The 19,180-nt window shown below is 31.9% G+C and overlaps 1 protein-coding gene across 1 annotated transcript in view; it reads left to right on the forward strand.

Moving 5' to 3' along the window:
* The window catches only part of LOC143245926 (laminin subunit gamma-1-like), an 83,397-nt gene that overhangs the window by 53,804 nt on the left and 10,413 nt on the right, over window positions 1–19,180 (forward strand). The window contains 14 exon segments of the mRNA XM_076492180.1: window positions 175–311; window positions 1,056–1,172; window positions 4,184–4,486; window positions 4,939–5,163; window positions 5,874–6,059; window positions 6,544–6,673; window positions 8,057–8,169; window positions 12,121–12,432; window positions 13,277–13,414; window positions 14,122–14,313; window positions 14,737–15,046; window positions 15,508–15,645; window positions 17,113–17,290; window positions 18,921–19,043. Coding sequence (XP_076348295.1) covers window positions 175–311; window positions 1,056–1,172; window positions 4,184–4,486; window positions 4,939–5,163; window positions 5,874–6,059; window positions 6,544–6,673; window positions 8,057–8,169; window positions 12,121–12,432; window positions 13,277–13,414; window positions 14,122–14,313; window positions 14,737–15,046; window positions 15,508–15,645; window positions 17,113–17,290; window positions 18,921–19,043 — 2,602 coding nt within the window.

Here is a 19,180-nt window from a genome sequence, read left to right on the forward strand (position 1 = left end):
TAGTAATAGAAATAAGTTACATTGAAAAGAGTTTAAAATTACACATATTTCTCTTGTAGTTTCCATGCATAAAAGATATAGAAAACTAAGAGGTGAAATGCATTTCTGTATGTGAACTTTTTAGTTTAAGGCAGATAGTTTATATTTTCGAAGAATTTCTTTTCTTTGATTCAGGTGTAAACCAGGATTCTTTAATTTACAAGATGACAGTGAGTTTGGATGCATTACTTGTTTCTGTTTTGGCCATTCCTCTTTGTGTAGAAGTGCTCCTGGTTATTCCAGAGCCTATATCGAAAGCAGTTTCTCTGGAGGTGAATGAGGCATTATTGAAAATGAAATATATATATATAGATTGGTCTGGAATAAATCAACATACGTGAATCAAATCAATAGAGTATCCTTTTTCTGCCACTAAACTTTCAATGACTGAAGAAGTTCTAAGAAGTTGAATGTGAAGCAGATTATTATTTTTTATAGATTATGTTGTCATCTAATAAAATATTTCAGTAACTTGCAACAACTACAAAAAGCACTCACTTTGGATGTATCTTTTTCTTGGATAACAAAACTGATGAAAAACATTTTAATAATTTGTTAACTTAAATTGTAGATTACATTCATTATACCAGTTTATAATGATGACAAAATTATCTTATGAGATAACAGTTCTACTTTTATTTTTTTTACAGTTTTGTTTTAGTCGCTTAGAATTTGTTTAACAATTGTAAAACATTATGTCCTTAACATTGCAACACCCTAGTATAGGTTGCTTTATTTAAAACGTGTAGATTTAGTTTTTATTAGTAAATATTCGTAAGACTATCTCACAGTGGTTTTATCTACTTTAACCAATCTTCAGTTGTGGCAAGTCTCTCTCATTAGAACATCATGCATTAATGGTTTAAATGGTAATTGAAAGTGTAAATTATTTATTTTTATTTCTTCTTGGAGATTTCCCAAGCAAATAAGGTCAATAGATATTGATAAACAAGGAAAATGTTCTTATATAACACTGTAACTTGGAACCTTAAAGGTTAATTTCTTTTTAAGGAAAGAAAACTGGAAAGCACAACTTTATTCAGGCAAAGAAATTCCACTTCTTTACAATGATGTTCTCCAGAATATTGAAGTGGATGCATCTGATAGTGATGTTGTATATTTTACAGCTTCAGGTAAGGAACATTGGAATGGATACATCAAGTAGTGATGTTGTATATTTTACAGCTTTGGGTAAGGAACATTGGAATGGATACATCAAGCAGTGATGCTGTATATTTTACAGCTTCGGGTAAGGAACATTGGAATGGATACATCAACTAGTGATGTTGTATATTTTACAGCTTTGGGTAAGGAAAATTGGAAAGGATACATCAAGTAGTGATGTTGTATATTTTACAGCTTTAGGTAAGGAAAATTGGAATGGATACATCAAGTAGTGATGTTGTATATTTTACAGCTTCGGGTAAGGAACATTGGAATGGATACATCAAGTAGTGATGTTGTATATTTTACAGCTTTGGGTAATTGATGGCTTGAGGAGTTACTGGAATTAAGATGTTTATAATTCTTAAGTTTTAGATGTTTTTCTTTTGCACAGAAATAATTTCAATGGATGACCAAACTAGATTTATTAAAAGTTTGGTTGGGTAGTAGAAAGAATGTGTTATTATATGTAAAGACTGATAGTTATTTAAGATAAGCAAGAAAAATTTTTTTTTATATAACTTCTTAAAAACATAATTACAATATCCAAATCACTGATTTTAATTTCTTCAGTTCTATTAGAGATATGAAACTTGCACTAATAAAATGATTAAAATCTACATTTGTCTTAGCAAAAGTTGTTTCAGTTGTATGAAGAGTAATACATACGTCATAAAAATCGTGTAACTTTGAATTGGTTGTAGACGATTTAATAGTGTCCAAAAAACAAATTGACGTTTTTTGTGCTGAATTAATTTTGGTACTTTATGGATTTTAGGTATACTTAAGTCCAACAGATAAGCTGTGTTCAAAACACAGATTTGAAACTATAAAGCAAGAAATGGATTGAGCATGAATTACAAAGAAAAGACAAATACACAGACAAAGAAGTAAACAAAATATTTATTCACAGTAAAAAATTATGTTATTTTTTAAAATAAAGCTGGTTGGCTTCTTGCTAGTTTGTACTTTAAAACAAGCTGCGGGTTCTGGATAACGATTAAACACATCCTCTGAGATCATGAACAGAATAATAATTTTATACTGTACTTTTAACTCAGATTAAGGGGTGCTAGATTGGTATCACACAGATTACCCATTTCAAAAATTATTACAAATGGTATGTTGAAGTTAAAAAAACTCTTCAGCTTATACTAACTTGTACAAGTTATCTTGTCACCCCTTAAGATGGACTTGCACCACTCTTAAAGAGTACAGACAGGTATAAGGCCAAATTGCTACAAGTTTTATAATATTGTCATATGTATTCCCTAGGGGTCGCACTCTAATAATAAAGTTGTGTATTAAAAATACAAGAATCATTCTTATTCTACAATACAATATGGCAAATCAGACAATGTCAAGAAAGTGTACATGACAGAATGTAATGAACTATTAAATCGATGACTTTGGGTGCATTTTTCTTTTCCATTTTTATCTCAACATATAGGTGTACATTCTTTGTCAACATTGATGTTAGCCTAATGCACCTATAAATAAATAATGTCTGTTAAAGTACATACAGCTGTAATCAGTCTTCCAGCATAAACAAGAAATACATGAAATAAACGAACTAAAAAAAAACAGGTATATTTTTTAAACCAATGTTTCAAGGACAGAGAAGGGAAGGTTTAGGGTTCATAACAAGCATGGTTACCACTTTGCAGATAAGAATGCTATTGTCAGGAAAGTAACTTTTATTCACCTAAGCAAATTAAGGCATTTGAGATGTATGAATGTCGCAAATACATGAAAAAACACAAAACTTTAAGAAAAATATGTTCCAAATTGGTCAAGGAAGGGTGAAACTAACAGTTACGTGTCAACTGATAACTGAGTTTAGCTGATACATAATATATAATATTTTCTTCAAATTCCTGTTTAAAATAATGGAAAGTTTTACTGTTATTGTAGATGTGCATGTAAAGGTCTATGAAAGCTACTTTTGGGATCTCGTACATTATAACTTTATGCATGCTAGTATATCATACTAGAAATAATATCATTCACTCATGAAGGTGCTAATGGAATCACCAGCTGTCTTGAGCATGCACGCTTTAACAATGTAACCATACTGTTTACTGGTCACTCGGTCGATATGTAAGACACAACTAGCTTCCGAACTATTCTTAGTACCTTTTATGAAATGTGATACATACAGAGACTTTTAAATATAATTGTTACAATGAAAAGGTAGAAGTCTGCTAGTTCCAAAAGAATATATATTGGAAAGTTAACTAATAGCCTAAAAAACACTAAACATAAGAGGATCCCATGAAGCACATCTTTCTATGCTAAAATACATTTTTGAAGTGCAGTTATATAAATATAAGTCTAAACAATGCCCCACAACTGTCTGCAGCCAGTGAAGGGTGATAACAGACATTGAGGGCTTGAGCACTCAGATCTTTCTCTCCTAGTTACTACTTGTTTTGAATATCTTCATGTGTGATGTGCAAAAGGAGGTTAAGACTGATAGACAGTGTATCCATAAACTGAGCTCTACTCATACAGTTACCTCCAAAACCCAGGGTGCATTTTATATCCTACATTATAGCATCTTTTATTTGATTTTGTTTTACTTAACTATTTCAGTATTGATTTTCTATCTCTCTTTATATATATATATACATATATATATATATATTCATATTAAGCAGTATCAACAAAGATTTAGAACAGAAAACCTAAATATTTTTTGTTTTTTTTTTGAGCTTCAAGAGTGAAATGCATGTAGGAGACTTAATTATTGATTTGGGAGTTAATATAGATGTTGATAAGGTTTATATTCTCGTGCATAGATAAATAATTCTTCTGTTATATTCATGGTAAAATGATTTTATAAATTGGGTTCACTCTTTTACTTCTACCTTCATCTAAAGTTGTACTGAAGTCATTGTACTGAATTCTCCTTAAGCTAATGCTAAATTTATTTTGTAATAATAAACCTAGTATATAATTGTATAATATTTTGATCCAGATCATTATTTGGGTGACCAAAAAAGCTCCTATAATCAGTTTCTCAGCTTTACTCTGAGCATTGGTAACAATGTACTTCAAGCAACAGTTGAAGATATTATTATGGAAGGGGCAGGACTTTCCATATCACAACCAATATTTGGCCAAGGAAATCCTCTCCCAAATGTCGAGAAGCAAATGTATAAATTTCGACTTCATGAGCATTCTGTTTACGGCTGGGACCCTCAATTAAGTGCCCTGGACTTCATTAGAGTCTTGTCAAACTTAACAGCTTTGAGGATCAGAGGAACTTACTCAACTGGAGGTACTTGTATTAATGTTATTGAGTTATTAATGAGTGCACTTACAATATTTGCATGTCTGAGTATAGGATATCCTATTACAAGAAGTGCATTGTTGTTTTTGTATATTTCATTGAAATTTTCTAGAGCTCTGTAAACATATGCTTGATACATTTGGGAGGGAAAATCTTGAGCAGAACAAAAACATTTAGCTTGGAAATAATAATAATATTGCTATTTAAACTTCAGTCAAGCCAAATTATGTGAAAAATCATAAAATACGATACACTTGACCATTAGCCAATAAAGTTAAAAAATCATTTTAAAAATGTGCCAAACTAGTTGTTGAAAATAATTAGTTTTCCTTTGTTTTTGTGGATGGTAAGTTATTTTTGATAATATGAGGATAATGAACTGTGAAAATTAATAAAAACTGTTTTCTTTCTGGCTAAATCAGTCAATGCCTTTTTTCCAGGAAATGGATTTTTGGATAATGTGAGGCTGGATTCAGCTCATCACTTTCCAGTTGGATCTGTGGCAACATGGGTAGAGACATGCTTTTGTCCTGATGGTTATGTTGGTCAGTTCTGTGAGTCTTGTGGGCCAAGATTCAGACGTGATCCACCTGAGGGAGGAGAATTTGGTCACTGCATCCCATGTAACTGTCATGGGCACAGTGATTATTGTGAAACTGAAACAGGTGATTAAACAAGTTTAGTTTGATAATTTTTGGGAAATTTTTTTCCACAGATTTGACATAAATGCAGGTATCTAATATTTGTAGATAATAATAATATTATAAATTTCTGAGAATTAGAATAGAGTATTCAAAATGATAAATTATATTCTAGATCGTTAATGAATGATATTTAAAGTTATTGTTTTGCTTTTATGCCAGTATTTCCAAAAGCCTACAAGAGCATCCTAGTGTGTCTCAAAATAATTCCAACGTGTTTCATTTGTTTGTGTTTATTCTCGTTTGTTATAAGTCCTGTAACTAGTGACTTACTGCTTATGTTATAGTAGTTCCAAGTGTGCATTGAAGGAAACATTGAGAAACACTGCTTTACGTTAATTATGTTTTGTATACATTCGAACATGTATTTATTACTTTAAAATGTAATCAGATTAAGCTAATAGAAGCAATATATTTCTTCATGAAGTTAAAATGTTGCTGTTCACAATATGTTATCAGACTTATCAGGCTGACTTAGCAAAATCAAACCTGTGTTATGTTATGAGGTGAAATAACTGATAAGGCAAATAAGAACAAAATAAGTTATTCAAAAGAAATAATATTTAACTGTGGTATGTAAGTAGTTGAGTAATTTTCTGTGGAATTACAGTTTAGAGTTTCATATAAAACCTATTCATAATAATATATATTTTTTTTCTAACCCTGTTTTATAGGACGTTGCATTTGTCAACATAATACTGCAGGTGATAACTGTGAAGTCTGTGCTGTTGGTTTCTATGGTAATGCTTTGCAGGGTACAACAAAAGATTGCCAACCTTGTCCTTGTCCACAAGGTGGCGCTTGTGTAGCCCTACCTGATGATCGAGTAATATGTGTAGAGTGTCCAACTGGTTATACTGGTTAGTACCTTCTCATAAAGAATGTTAGTAAGCTGTTTTCTTCTTTCTCAAATGTATTAGAAAATAACTTATCTTGAGGCTTTTCATTCACTTTAAATGAACCTAAGATTAAAATGATAAACCTTGTCTTCCATTTTATCTATCAAAATTTAAATTTCATGTGAGTTTCGGTTGTTTATTCTTCAAGATGGAATACAGTTCTTTTTTCCTTCTTCATGAAATTTGTTATTATATTATTTTGCTTGTATGACTTTTGTCTTTCCTAGAAATCTATTTTCAAGAGCATAGATCAGTAATATATTTTATCTACTACCAAACACCAGTTAGCTGCTATTCCCCATACTATTCGAAATGGGGAGGTAGCAAAATCATATTCAAGTTGTCAAATTAGTTATAGTTTGGTTATTTTGCATTACCTGGCCAAATAAACGAAAAACAAAGCTAACATGGTTGCATATGTTTTCTAAGTCTTTTTAATTTTCAGGACACAAGTGTGAACTCTGTATTGATGGCTACTATGGGGATCCACATGGGAAATATGGTCCTGCTAAACCTTGTAAGATCTGTGAATGTAATGGAAATATAGACTCCAATGCTGTTGGGAATTGCAACACGTAAGCTTATTTCAGTGATCTGTTGAGTACGTTCGAAGAAACGTTGGGTGTCATAACTAATACATGAAAATATATTTCAATGTTTCACAGTGCCTAACTACTTGGTATTACATTTTACTGAGGGATTAATTATTGTGCCAGAGTGTCAAAAAGTTACATAAATGACACGTTAGCCAGAGATCAACCAGTACTGACTTAATTTACATAATTACCCAGGTGAGATCACTTCATAATTTATATGTACTTTTAAGTTTTACTACATGGTACTAAGCTATATGTTGCCAAAATAAAATTGTGATCAGGGAACATGACATAAAAAAAACATTAATTCAAATAGTAATGCATCATATATACACTACAATAAAAGAAAACAAAGAGACTTTTTTATTATTAGTCTTTGATCTTTCTTAAAGAAATGTTTGGCAAAAATAAAATTAGTAATTAGCAGATGGCCAATACATCACTTAACAGTGATTGCCATCAAAGTTTACTGTACAGTTTAAAGGTAGGGGAAGGTAGATGAGCTTTATACAATGTTGCTGTTTTATTTATTGTTACATAAACACATGCTGTTAATGTGGTTTTCACAAATATATAGATGGAAGTGTTGTAGTATAATTAGTATGATTAGAAGAACTTTAACACTGACTAATAAAGACCTGCAAGTTTTGCTTGTTGTTATGGAGATACTAAACAGTGCAAGTGAGAGAACTTAGCATTATGAATCGAAAACTAGAGCCTACATATTACACAAATTACTGAAACAGCTGTTGTTGTTTTTGTAGGAATTGTAACTTTTTAAAAGTTTTATGTCCATAAAACTTGTTTTATATTTTTGTCTTAGTGCTTGTTGATATATATGTATTTAGCATCTTATGTGACTTTGTTCTTTAAGTGTTTTATTTTAACATTCTTGGGCAAAGTATCATTTGACTGATATAGTTATTTTGTTTCTAATAGGATAAGATTCTTTTAAATACAATTAATCAAATGAAGAAAGACCAGTAGTAAAGAGTCAACAATAGTTTTTATCATTTAAACGTTAATTCATCACGAAGATATATCGCATATAACTTAAATTTTAAAAATTACTTTATCTTTGTTTGTTTGAAATTAAGCAGAAAGCTTTACAACGAGCTATCTGTGCTCTCCCCACTACAGATATCGAAATCTGGTTTCTAGTGTTGTAACTCTCCAAAGATACTGTTGTGCCGCTGGAGAGTGTTATTTTATCTAGTACATTATGAGTGTTATTAGTAGTAGTTTATATTTATTTGGTGTCATATAAATATAAAAATTTAATTTTTAATAGCAGTGACCGTACAGATGTTTCACTTCAAATTTAAATTGCATGGAATAATCACACTTATTTTTTGTCATTAGAACATCTGGAGATTGTTTGAAATGTGCTTTCAATACAGGAGGTCCCCAGTGTGCCATTTGTCTTCCTGGATTTTATGGTGATGCCCAAGCAGTGCCTAAGGAAGGCTGCAAAGGTTGACTTTTGTTTACATGTTTCAGTTAATAAGTAATAATTAATGGTTGAAAAAATAAAATAGAATTCAATTTCTCTCACAACTTGTGTTATTTTGTTGTTTGGAGAACAATTAATTACAAAATATTTTAGTTTACTATCGATTTTAAAATTCTAACAACAATTTTTGTCAATAAATGAAAAATTCACCACACCTGCAAAACTTTTTGTTGCTTCATAAGTCGAATGAATTGGTGAGAAAAGATTTAATGTAATTCGAGGGTTGTAGAACAATCTGGTTTTTGTTTTCCTAGCACCAAAAAATTAAAACTACTTATGTTTCTGTATTTTTTTGAGAAAGCCACACACAAAGCTTGAAGTTGAGAATCAATAATTGATAAACCATGGTCAACTTTTACAAAAATTGACTACAACTAGCCGTGTGGATTTAAGTATAATTCGACATTGTTCAAAAATTAGGTTTTTAGCAATAAAATATTTAATTAAAGAGAACTTGACCATGCTGAAAATTGTGAACTAAACATTGGTAGAATATAAAATATGAAAGTTAACAACTTAAGTAATTAATTTAATAATAACGAGATTAGTTGTCAAATTTCAAAAGAAAAGTAAATTACAATTGAGTATTTTTCCAACTTCAAGAAACCTAAAATGGAAGAAGGGTTTGTAAAGTGTGGAAAACTGTGTGGATGGAGAAGCCTCGTCACAAAATTTAAGGGCCAGTTGCACTTACTTTGTTTCATCTTAATGCATCTCTAGGTCATGAATAAAATGTAGATATCATTTCTGTGTGAAATAAGCACAGTTTTGTTGGTAGTTTCTTTTACTAGATTTATTGAGATAACTTATCTCTATTAGCAACACATGGTCTTTGTTCCTCACTCATTAGTCACTTTAAGAAGTAGCAAAACTACAAAGTAAATATTAACTTAAATACACTTCTAGTAATTCATGCTGTATCTCAAGTTGAAGTTATTAGTTTATAATTTGGCAAAGTGTTACACACTACTACTCATGATTTGCATAACCATTGATAAATTATGCTTCAAGCAATCAAACCAGTGTTTATTTATATTTTAAATTAAGCTAGATAAACAATATGAAAAGTTTATGCAGAACGAAAGTACACTTTTTACAGTCAAACTTAGGTTTCACAGAAGTTATGTTCAAACATAGGTTATCCATCTGGCATCCATTATTCCTCTCTCAGTGAGTTAATTTGACCTCCTTACTTGGACATGTTACACAGAAGCAGTCTCTCTAAAGACATCTTAGTGTATTGAAATACTTGCAAACCTCTGATCTAACTTTTTATTTGAACCTTATAACAAGTTTCACGTGATGTATTTCTTTAGAGATATCTTAACAAAGTCTTAAATTAAAGGTTATTCTACTTATTTACATGTTATTTTTTATTGTAGATTAATGACAATATTTAATTTTTGTAGTGCTTATTGTAGAAAGTGATATTTTATTATAAAGTCGTTTATTTTTAGATGAATATCACTATTTCAAGTTTGAGTAATTTTGGTAAAAAACCATCTAAGTTATAATTTTTGTGTACATACACACAGAATTACTGATTATATAATTTCTAACTAATTCTTAGTGAGATGGAAGGCAAAGAGTGTAATTAGCATTCGTTTTTACTGAATGGTAATCTAGGCTTTTATATGCAAGGTAATCTAAACTAAATTAGAATTATTAAAAATAAATAAATAATCTAAAAGCCATTCTTTATCATTCATACACTTATCAAACTTCTTCTTAACCTCACTTAACCTCACTGCCTCAACAACATCTGAGGGCGACCAAACCACCCTGTTAGAAAAATGCAACTTTCTTAGCTGAAGATGATCCCTATCTTGCTCTGCCAAAATTTATACTTGTGACCCCTAGTCCTACTATTCTCGCTGTTAAATATGGAAAAAAGATGATGCATAAACATTATCAATTCACTTTACAGTCTTAAACACCTCAATCAGATCCCCCCTAACTCATCTTTTTCCAACAGAAAATTTGAGAGATTTCAGCTTTTTTACTTATTACAACCCCTCTATCCAAGGCACCATTCTCGTAACCCTTCTCTGAACCTTTTCCAACACTCCAATGTCTTACCTAAGGTTAGGTGCCTAAGAGTGAACACAACATTTCAAATGTGCCCTAACCATGATCTGCACAATGAAATTATAACCTCTTTAGGCTTGTATTCAATATTTCTCCAGATACAACCTAAAATCTTATTTGTCATATCATTAGAAACAGCACACTGCTTGAATGACTGATAAACTATTTCACCAAGATTCCTTTCTTTAATAAAACTGTTAAGGTTATTTCTAATCAAGTTATACTTATAATTCAAATTATGATAACCCACATACATTATTATGATTAAAATACATCTACCATTTATTTGCCCAAGTCACTAGGTGATCTAAATTCTTTTGTAAGTCAACAGAATCTTCTTCAGAGCCAGTGACACTCAAGACCTCAATATCTTCCAGAGAAATTTAAGTAATTTATTCACTATATCTTCATCTATGTCATTGATGTAAATCAAAAAGAACAAATGTCTTAAGTCTGATCTATGAGATGCTGAACTTGTGACATTAATTCAGTTTGACTGAACTGCATTTGTAATAACCCTTTGCTTTCTTCAATCCATTCACTCCTCTATTCAGTTTGCTAACTTATTATCCTCCACACTTATAGAGATAAGTTTTTAACAAGCCTTTTATGTAGCACCTTGTCAAGTGATTTCTGAAAACCAATATATATAAAATCCTCACCCTCACCTACATAAGCAGTAACCTTTTCAAAGAATATCTAAAGATTTGAAAGGCAAAACTTCCCCTTAGTGAAACCATGTTGACTATCCAACAAAATTCTAAACTTTATTAAGTGACTTTACAAAGCATCTTCTGACAAACTTTCTAAACTTTTCCCTCGACTGATAAAAGACTTATTGGCCTATAATTATTGGGACAATTGTTATCACCTTCTTTAAAAGAAGAGTTACATTATTAACTTCCAGTATTGTGGTACCTCACCCCTGTTCAAGGGCTAACAAAAAATATGGTAGTAAGTGGTTCACACATCTAATCTCTTAACGTTTCTGAAATCCATTTGGGAAATATTATCCAGCCCAGCAGTCTTAATGATTTTTAAACTTCCAGATTTTTTCTTAACCAACTCAGAATTAATTCAGTCATCTTGTTTTTCATTTATCAACCATTTAAATTGTGGAGAACTGCTTAAAGCTGTTAGTAAAACCTAAATAAAAAGCAAAATTTAATATTCCACCCATCTCATAATCATCAGATACTGAAGTTTCTTTATCATCCTGTGTCAGACATGGGCAGTTGGTTAAGGCACTTGTAATTTTAGGGTCATGGATTTGAATCCCTGTCACACCAAACATGCTTGCCCTATCAGCCATGGGGGTGTTATAATGTGATAGTCAATCCCACTATTCATTGGTGAAAGAGTAGTCCAAGAGTTGGCAGTGGGTGGTGATGACTAGCTGCCTTCTCTCTAGTCTTACACTGCTAAAATAGGGACAGCTAGTGCAGATAGCCCTCATGAAGTTTGAACAAAATTCACAACAAATCAAACCTTTATCATCCCTCAAGGGTCCTACTCCTATTTTAACAAGAAATCCTTACCGTTAATTTTTACATTTTCAGCCAACCTTTACTGATGTCCTAATTTCTTGTTTCACAAACTTTATTGATGTTCTGCAGTTTTCTAAATCTCCTGTCATACAAGACAATTTAAATTTCTTAAGTGCTTTGTGAGCCAGCCAGGTTTTTACTTGCAAATACCTGTTTATTTCTATAAAGAATATGTTTACTTTGAGTTTTTATAAAACTTATCTTTAAAACTTTGCTACATCTGATCAGTGTCTTATCTGTATTTTGGATGTTGTTGTTTTTATCCTCAAAATACTTAGCTTGCAACTGTTATCCACTTGGAACATCACCAGATGTTCTTGATGATGGAGTATTAGTGTGTGACGTAGATAGTGGTCAGTGTCCGTGCAAACCACATGTGAATGGACAACAGTGTGATCAGTGTGAAGCAGGATTCTGGAATGTTGATAGTGGAACTGGATGTGAACTCTGTAACTGTGATCTTATAGGAGCAGTCAGCCAAAGTTGTGATGTGAAAACTGGCCAATGTTTCTGTCGTCCTGGAATTACTGGGAAAAAATGTGATACGTGCTTGTCTAATTACTATGGCTTTTCATTAGAAGGTTGTAAAGGTAAGTTTGATGAGATTAGACTTATTCCATTATAAATATCCCAAACCCAAGACTGGTGGAAGTGATTGGTCTGATAGGCTTAAAGCTGTACCACATTTTAGGCTAATGAACTTGTGAATTCAAAAATCACATTTTTTCAGGGACTGTCTGGATCTCTCTAGCAGCTGTATAGCTGTTCACCAGATGGCCCTACCAGCAAAATGCAACTTCCTCCAGAGTTGTAGACATAGAACTGCTAGGGTTTTAAATACAATTTTTCTAAAATATATATCTATTAAAGTATATGTGGATCAAAATGTTATTGGTTTCAGGACCTTGTAATGTACAAATCACACACAAAAATTTAAAATAATATTATATTAAAGTTTGTTTATTACTGGTGAAGCCCTCTATATATTTTACACAGTAAAATAAGTAATTTAAAATAATATTATATTAAAGTTTGTTTATTACTGGTGAAGCCCTCTATATATTTTACACAGTAAAATAACTTATTTCACCTAACATTTTGATCAGTTCTTTACTGATCTTTACTTTACTTTACTTAGCAGACTTCGTGTGCTATAACAGGCAGAAGGAATAATTACTCAGTTTGTAGTATATTTGACCCTGTCATGTGATATTTTGGATGTTCACTTGAGAAAGTAATTGTTTTTTTGTAAGAATACAATGTTTTCTATATTTTTCACATTATTAATAAATGTATTATTTCAATATCTTTGATATTTAAAAAAAAAAGTTTGGTCTTTAGGGTTACTGTCATTTAGTGTGGTTGTATAGTCCTATAGAACTTAAGGGTCAGAAAAACACATAAACAGCCAACATGTGACTGTATTTATTATAGCATGTGAATGTGATCCAATCGGGTCTGAATCACCTCAGTGTGACAACTCAGGACAGTGTAAATGTAGACCAAATCTGGAAGGCCGTGGTTGTGACCAGTGCAAAGAGAATAAATACAACAAGGATGCTGGATGCATTGGTAATTAGACCTAATTTGTTTAAGTTAAAAAATAAACTAGAATTGTTTTATTTTATGAGTTTATTACAATATGTTTTGTAAGTAAATATATATAATTATTTCAGTAATTGTAATAATGATAGCCTTTTCTTCAGTTGGGCCATGCATGGCCTAGTGTAGTGATTTGAAATACAGTGGTCTGAACATGCTCTACACTTTTAGTTGTGGGTGCATTATAAAGTTGATTCACTCTTGTTATTCACTTTAAATAAAGTCCTTGTGATAGAGGGTACTGCTAGTTTACTGTCTTCCTTCTGGTCAGTTGTTTAAGGTTAGGGATGACTGTACATGAATCTTAGGGGTATGTGACCCGGCTGTATAGCTCAAAAGTTCAATAGGATGTTTCAGTTAAAAACACCACTTCCAGTTCATTTTCTTTATTTGAAGTTGTTGTAACCAATTCATAACTCTTTCATTTCTGGGCATGTTTTTAAGTGGAACAGTGCATTTATTTTTTTTACATGTAACTTATTTTTATCTTAATAACTGCCAACAGAGAAAATGTTTAAGTGAAGTTAGTCAGATATTTCTCTATAGAGCTTATATAATAGTTTCTTATTAGCAAAAAATTTAACTTCTGTTATGTAAATGATAAAAATAATTGAGTTAATTTCTGAGTATGGGTTCCAATAACTGCTGGGATTAATTTTTTTTTTATGGTATTATAGATTGTCCTACATGCTTTAATCTGGTTCAAGATGCAGTGAACAAGCTTCGAACTAAGTTAAATGAATTAGCCAGAATATTGGATGAAATCAGAAAAAACCCTCAGGTTGTGGACGACTTGAATTTTGAGCATTGGCTAGAAGCAGTTAAACAGCATGTTGACGACTTGTTGAACAATGCAGAAAGAGCAGCAGGTATTTGAAATAAAAGCATGTTAACTTTAGTTTAAACAGTATTTCAAAAAGATAGCTACTCAACTTAGAGTTGCCTGCAGCTAAAAGTCTTTTTCAAAAGTAAGGTATCTTATATTTTTATCTTGGGTTTCTTTATTTAACTTTAAATATAGAAGAGTGAAGAGCTTTACATCAGAGAAATGGACCTTGTTTTTTTTATATAATCTGCATACTGCATGTGTTTTCGTATAGCAATGCCACATTGGGCTATCTGCTGTGTCCTTGAGGGGAATCGAACCTCTGATTTTAGCATTGCTGTCCTAGTAGTGGGACGATGTAGGTACTGATAAATGTCAGTGGATCCTTAAGGTTATAATGAAGATAATTACAAAATTCTGAGACTGTATTTTACTTGTTACTCAACAGTAAATTTTATTTAAACAGGAGGAGATGGGAATCTTGTGACTCAATTGCAAGAGCTGCAGAAGGAAATTGATGATGCACAAAAAACATACGAGATGGCTTCCGACAAGGTTGCTGCTGCTGTGAATATTAGTGAGCAGGGAATACTCAATATTTCTTATGCAGAGGAGGCTATTGAACGTGCACAAGAAGCTTTAACAAATGCTCATCAGCTCCTGGAAACAGAAGGATTGGATGCATTAGAAAATGCCAAAGAGCAATCAGATAGGTTTAGCCAGCAGTCTGTTCATATGTCTGAAATTGCTCGGGAAGCCCGACATAGAGCAAATCAGTAAGTTGACATATTTTTGTCAGAAGAGTGTTTGTGTGACTGAAATAGTCCAAGAAACTCAACATAGAGAAGGTTGTTAAACTGATAGGTTTCCCAGCAAGCTGTATGGTTGTACAGATGTAGAGAAGATGTTAAGAATACAGAAAATCAGTTTGTTTTAGAAGCAAATATTGTGTTTTTATATTTTTAACAAAATCAAAATATAAGACATGAGTAACAAATCAAATGTGATCAGATATTTTAATTACAGAAATACTGGTTACAATCTAATAATCAAAAATATTTTTGGTAAGCCAGATTATAGTAGGAAACTGTAGTATAGTTATTTTTCATAACATACCAACACTCATTCTGTGACCCAAGTTTGAAGGTGTGCTTACCCCAACTGTTTATATTACTGTAGCTATATTTATGTGTTGCTTATGCTGCTAGACTCATTTATATGATATTTTATCCAAAAGGCATCAAGATGAATCAGTTTTTATAGAAGAACTCTCTGAAGTTGCCATGAACACATCTTCTAATGCCTATAAGATGGCCAAAAATACAACTAGTGTACAAGAGAAATCTCGAGACGAAATTGAAAGACTACAAAATAAGTATGTGTTTGTTTATTTTAAAATATGCTCCAGTATTTAATGGTAAATTAACATGATAATGATTCGGAGAGAAAATTCACCTCAGACGTTTTTTCTTCATAACTTGTGTTCATTCAAAGTTTTCCAAAACATTAGCTTGTTGTGAATTGTTGACACAATATGCCGTTTTTTCCAAATCTGTTCTTTTCACCAGTTAAAAACAAAATGAAATTTTAAATTCCAATATGGTTCATTACCTCTTCTCACATAAGTAGCTATTATCTTTCAGTGCTGCCTTCTATATGTACATTCTTTTTGTATGCCACATACCTCAAATTCAATGTGGTTCAACTGCATTGTGCAAAAATCCTCTGCAAATAGGACTATCATTGCCTCTATTTGATTCTACAAATTTTCCACTTCTTTTTCGTCAATACTATTATCAAGACGTGTTTTTGTTTGTGCTCTCTTCCTGTTCATTTGTGGTGTACAGTACATCACAGCACACCCAAACTACACCTTGAGGCACATCCTTTTACTCTCACCCATGTTGATGTACTCTGTTTGATTGAGATTCCAATATCACGTGGTTCAGATCCCTTTCCAACCATTCTTTCTCTACCTTTTTGATGTGCTTCTTTCAATTTTTGTCCATGTCTGTGACATCTCTTTTCTACACCAGATGAAGAATACACTTGGTACAGAAGTGGTGCACTCTCCTGCTTATGATCCTCTGTTGTGAGGATATCCTGTTTTAGAGTGTCCCTTGGGCATTTTCAAAAGATGCTTGTTTGTTTCCCTCACACTGATCCCTCCATCTGTTCAATGTTGGGTTCTAGCTGTGCATATAAGTGAAGGTAATGTACTGCATCAGAATATATAATTTCCCACACTGAAAATATATTTCCAATAGATACTTACGTCTGCTCAAAATTCCTACCCTTTTTCCCCACAAAAACTGACACTTCTATTTTTTGGAAAAACTCTTTTTTTATAGTTCTGTAGAATTGAATAGGGGGAGTCATATGAGTTGGGAGGCTGTCACAGTCATATTGATGGAAGGTTGTTGCATGATGATTTACATATGAGGTGCAGTCGAACATTGTTAATCCTGGGGTATGTGGAAGCTCGAAGCTTGTGGCATGCAAAATGTTGTGTATAGAGGGCAGTACTAAACAAAAATAGGTATTTTATTAGAAATAGATTTTCAATATAGTACAGTTATAACTTTTGATTGAAATTTTCCATTTCGATATGAATAAAGATCAGCATAATTGTTTATGCAGCTGAGTTATCTCATTATTAAGAGGAATTATTGAATTTTTTTGTGATATCTTGGTATAAAATAAAATAATTACATTCTCAAGATTTAAAACACTAAATCTTGGACTTCTTGTTGTATATTTGTACATTTTAGAAATGTGTGTCTGTACTTAGTTAATACTATATTAATAATATGAATGAAACTGATTTTCTCATTAATTATAGGTTTAATGAAACTGATGATCTTCTTTGGAAGACAAAAGATTTAGCAAGGGAATCAAAACAGGAGGCCAAACAAGCATATGATTATTCTCTTGATATCTATACAGATGTCAGTTCAGTCACCGTACCAGACCTTGAAGTGCCAAAACTGAAGGACAGAACTCAGGATATAATAGAAGAGGTATGTAAATTCAGTGTTTCAGTGCAATTAATATTTAAGTATGAGCTTAGAGTCCGAACTTGAAATAAACCTTCATTATAGTTAATATTTACTGCAGATTGAGCTGAACTGTAGAGTGAATCAACCCTAAAATTGTGAGCTATCTGAGCCACTGATAGTGAGAAAAATTATCCCAGACTTAAACATTTAAGATGTTAAGATAAGGTGAATTATGGTTTGCTTATTTGTAAAGAATCATTTTAAAGTAGTTTAAGATAATATCAATTGGTTTGTTTGTTTTTTGAATTTCGTGCAAAGCTACATGAGGACTATCTGCACTAGCTGTCCTTAACTTAGAAGTGTAAAACTAGAATGAAGGCACCTAGTCATCACCACCCACCACCAACTCTTTGGCTACACTTTTACCAATGAATAGTGAGATTGTCTGTCACGTTATAACACCCCCATGACTGAAAGGGAAAGCATGTTTGGTATGACAGTGATTTGAACCCACAACCCTCAGATTATGAGTTAAGCACCTTAACCACCTGGCCATGCCGGGCTTAATATTGTTTGGTGTTATGAAGTTATAGTAAGTCTACACTTGTCACATGATCTTAATGGATTAAACCAGAACCCTGGAGGGTTATTTTGGATTGACATGTGTAATTCATATAAGATATATTGTTAGCATGTCTAGGAGGTGTTCAAACAGAATATTTTCTGGGGGAAAGGAGGATAATTCTAAATGATGGCTGGTTTTACTCCCCAAGATTATTTTTTATAGATATATCTACAATGGTAGAGTTTTAAGGGGTATTTAACACCAAAAGTTATCCTAGAGAAATAAACCCATATTTATAAAATATCTAGGGGGAGCTGCCCCACTACTCTATGGAAAGAACCCCTGATAACGTGTACTAGCATTTGGAAAGAAAAACATTGTAGTTAATTTATGTTAAGTTGCACATAAATCAGTAGATGGTGTCAGAATGTGAAATTGCAGGAACAGTGGAGGGTGTAAAATAGTTAATGCAGCTGTCAGATGTGAAATTATCTACGTGTGAAAAGTTTGACATGAAGTAGGGTATTAGTGCATCTGTTGAAGAAATATTTATTGCGATTCTTTAAAATACTTTGTATCTGTATGTAGACAAACATTTGTTCACCAAAAACTTATTAAATCGAATTTGATTATTTTTCTAAGTTCAAACCATTATTTTCTTTTGTACCTTCTTTTAAATCTAGTGCTATGCATGGATGCATATTAGAACATGAAAAGATCAGGTTAATCTTGCTATTTAAAATATAAATATGAAATAAAGGACCTGACTTTATATAAATATCAACTCAATTTTAGTGTGTGCAAATGTCATAGTAATTTCAATGATTCAAATACAGAATAAATGTGTGTATATACAAGTTTTATATCGATTTTAAGTCCATATACACAGAAAAAAAAACACCTGGATGTGTACAAATTTCATATTAATTCCAAGTGGTAAATACAGAAAAAAATAAAAAGGATTTCATCCTGAACAGTATGTTCTAGGAACGTGATTGCAAGCATCTCTGAAAACAAAACGTGTGTTAGGTCTATACCAACATAACTTAGTCAAAATGATTGTATTCATGTTAGTTAACATTGTAGGTAAGGAAAGTTAAAAGAAATACCGATGAGCTGCTTCAGGATAACCAAGAACTAATGAATGAGATTGAGGATAAGAATGATGAAGCTGAGGAACTGTTAGCTGAAGGGATACACCAGCAACAGGTAAAGCAACACCTCATTAGGTGAAATAGTGTATTTTTGTTTATCCAAAAATGTAATAGGTAACAAAGACTGGATGAAAAATGGAGAAGTTTACTGTAAAAATCTTATTTTTTACATGTAATTAATTATGTGTCATG

This window comes from Tachypleus tridentatus, chromosome 3 (genome assembly GCF_004210375.1).
Source record: "Tachypleus tridentatus isolate NWPU-2018 chromosome 3, ASM421037v1, whole genome shotgun sequence".
NCBI classification, from domain to species: Eukaryota; Metazoa; Arthropoda; class Merostomata; order Xiphosura; family Limulidae; genus Tachypleus; species Tachypleus tridentatus.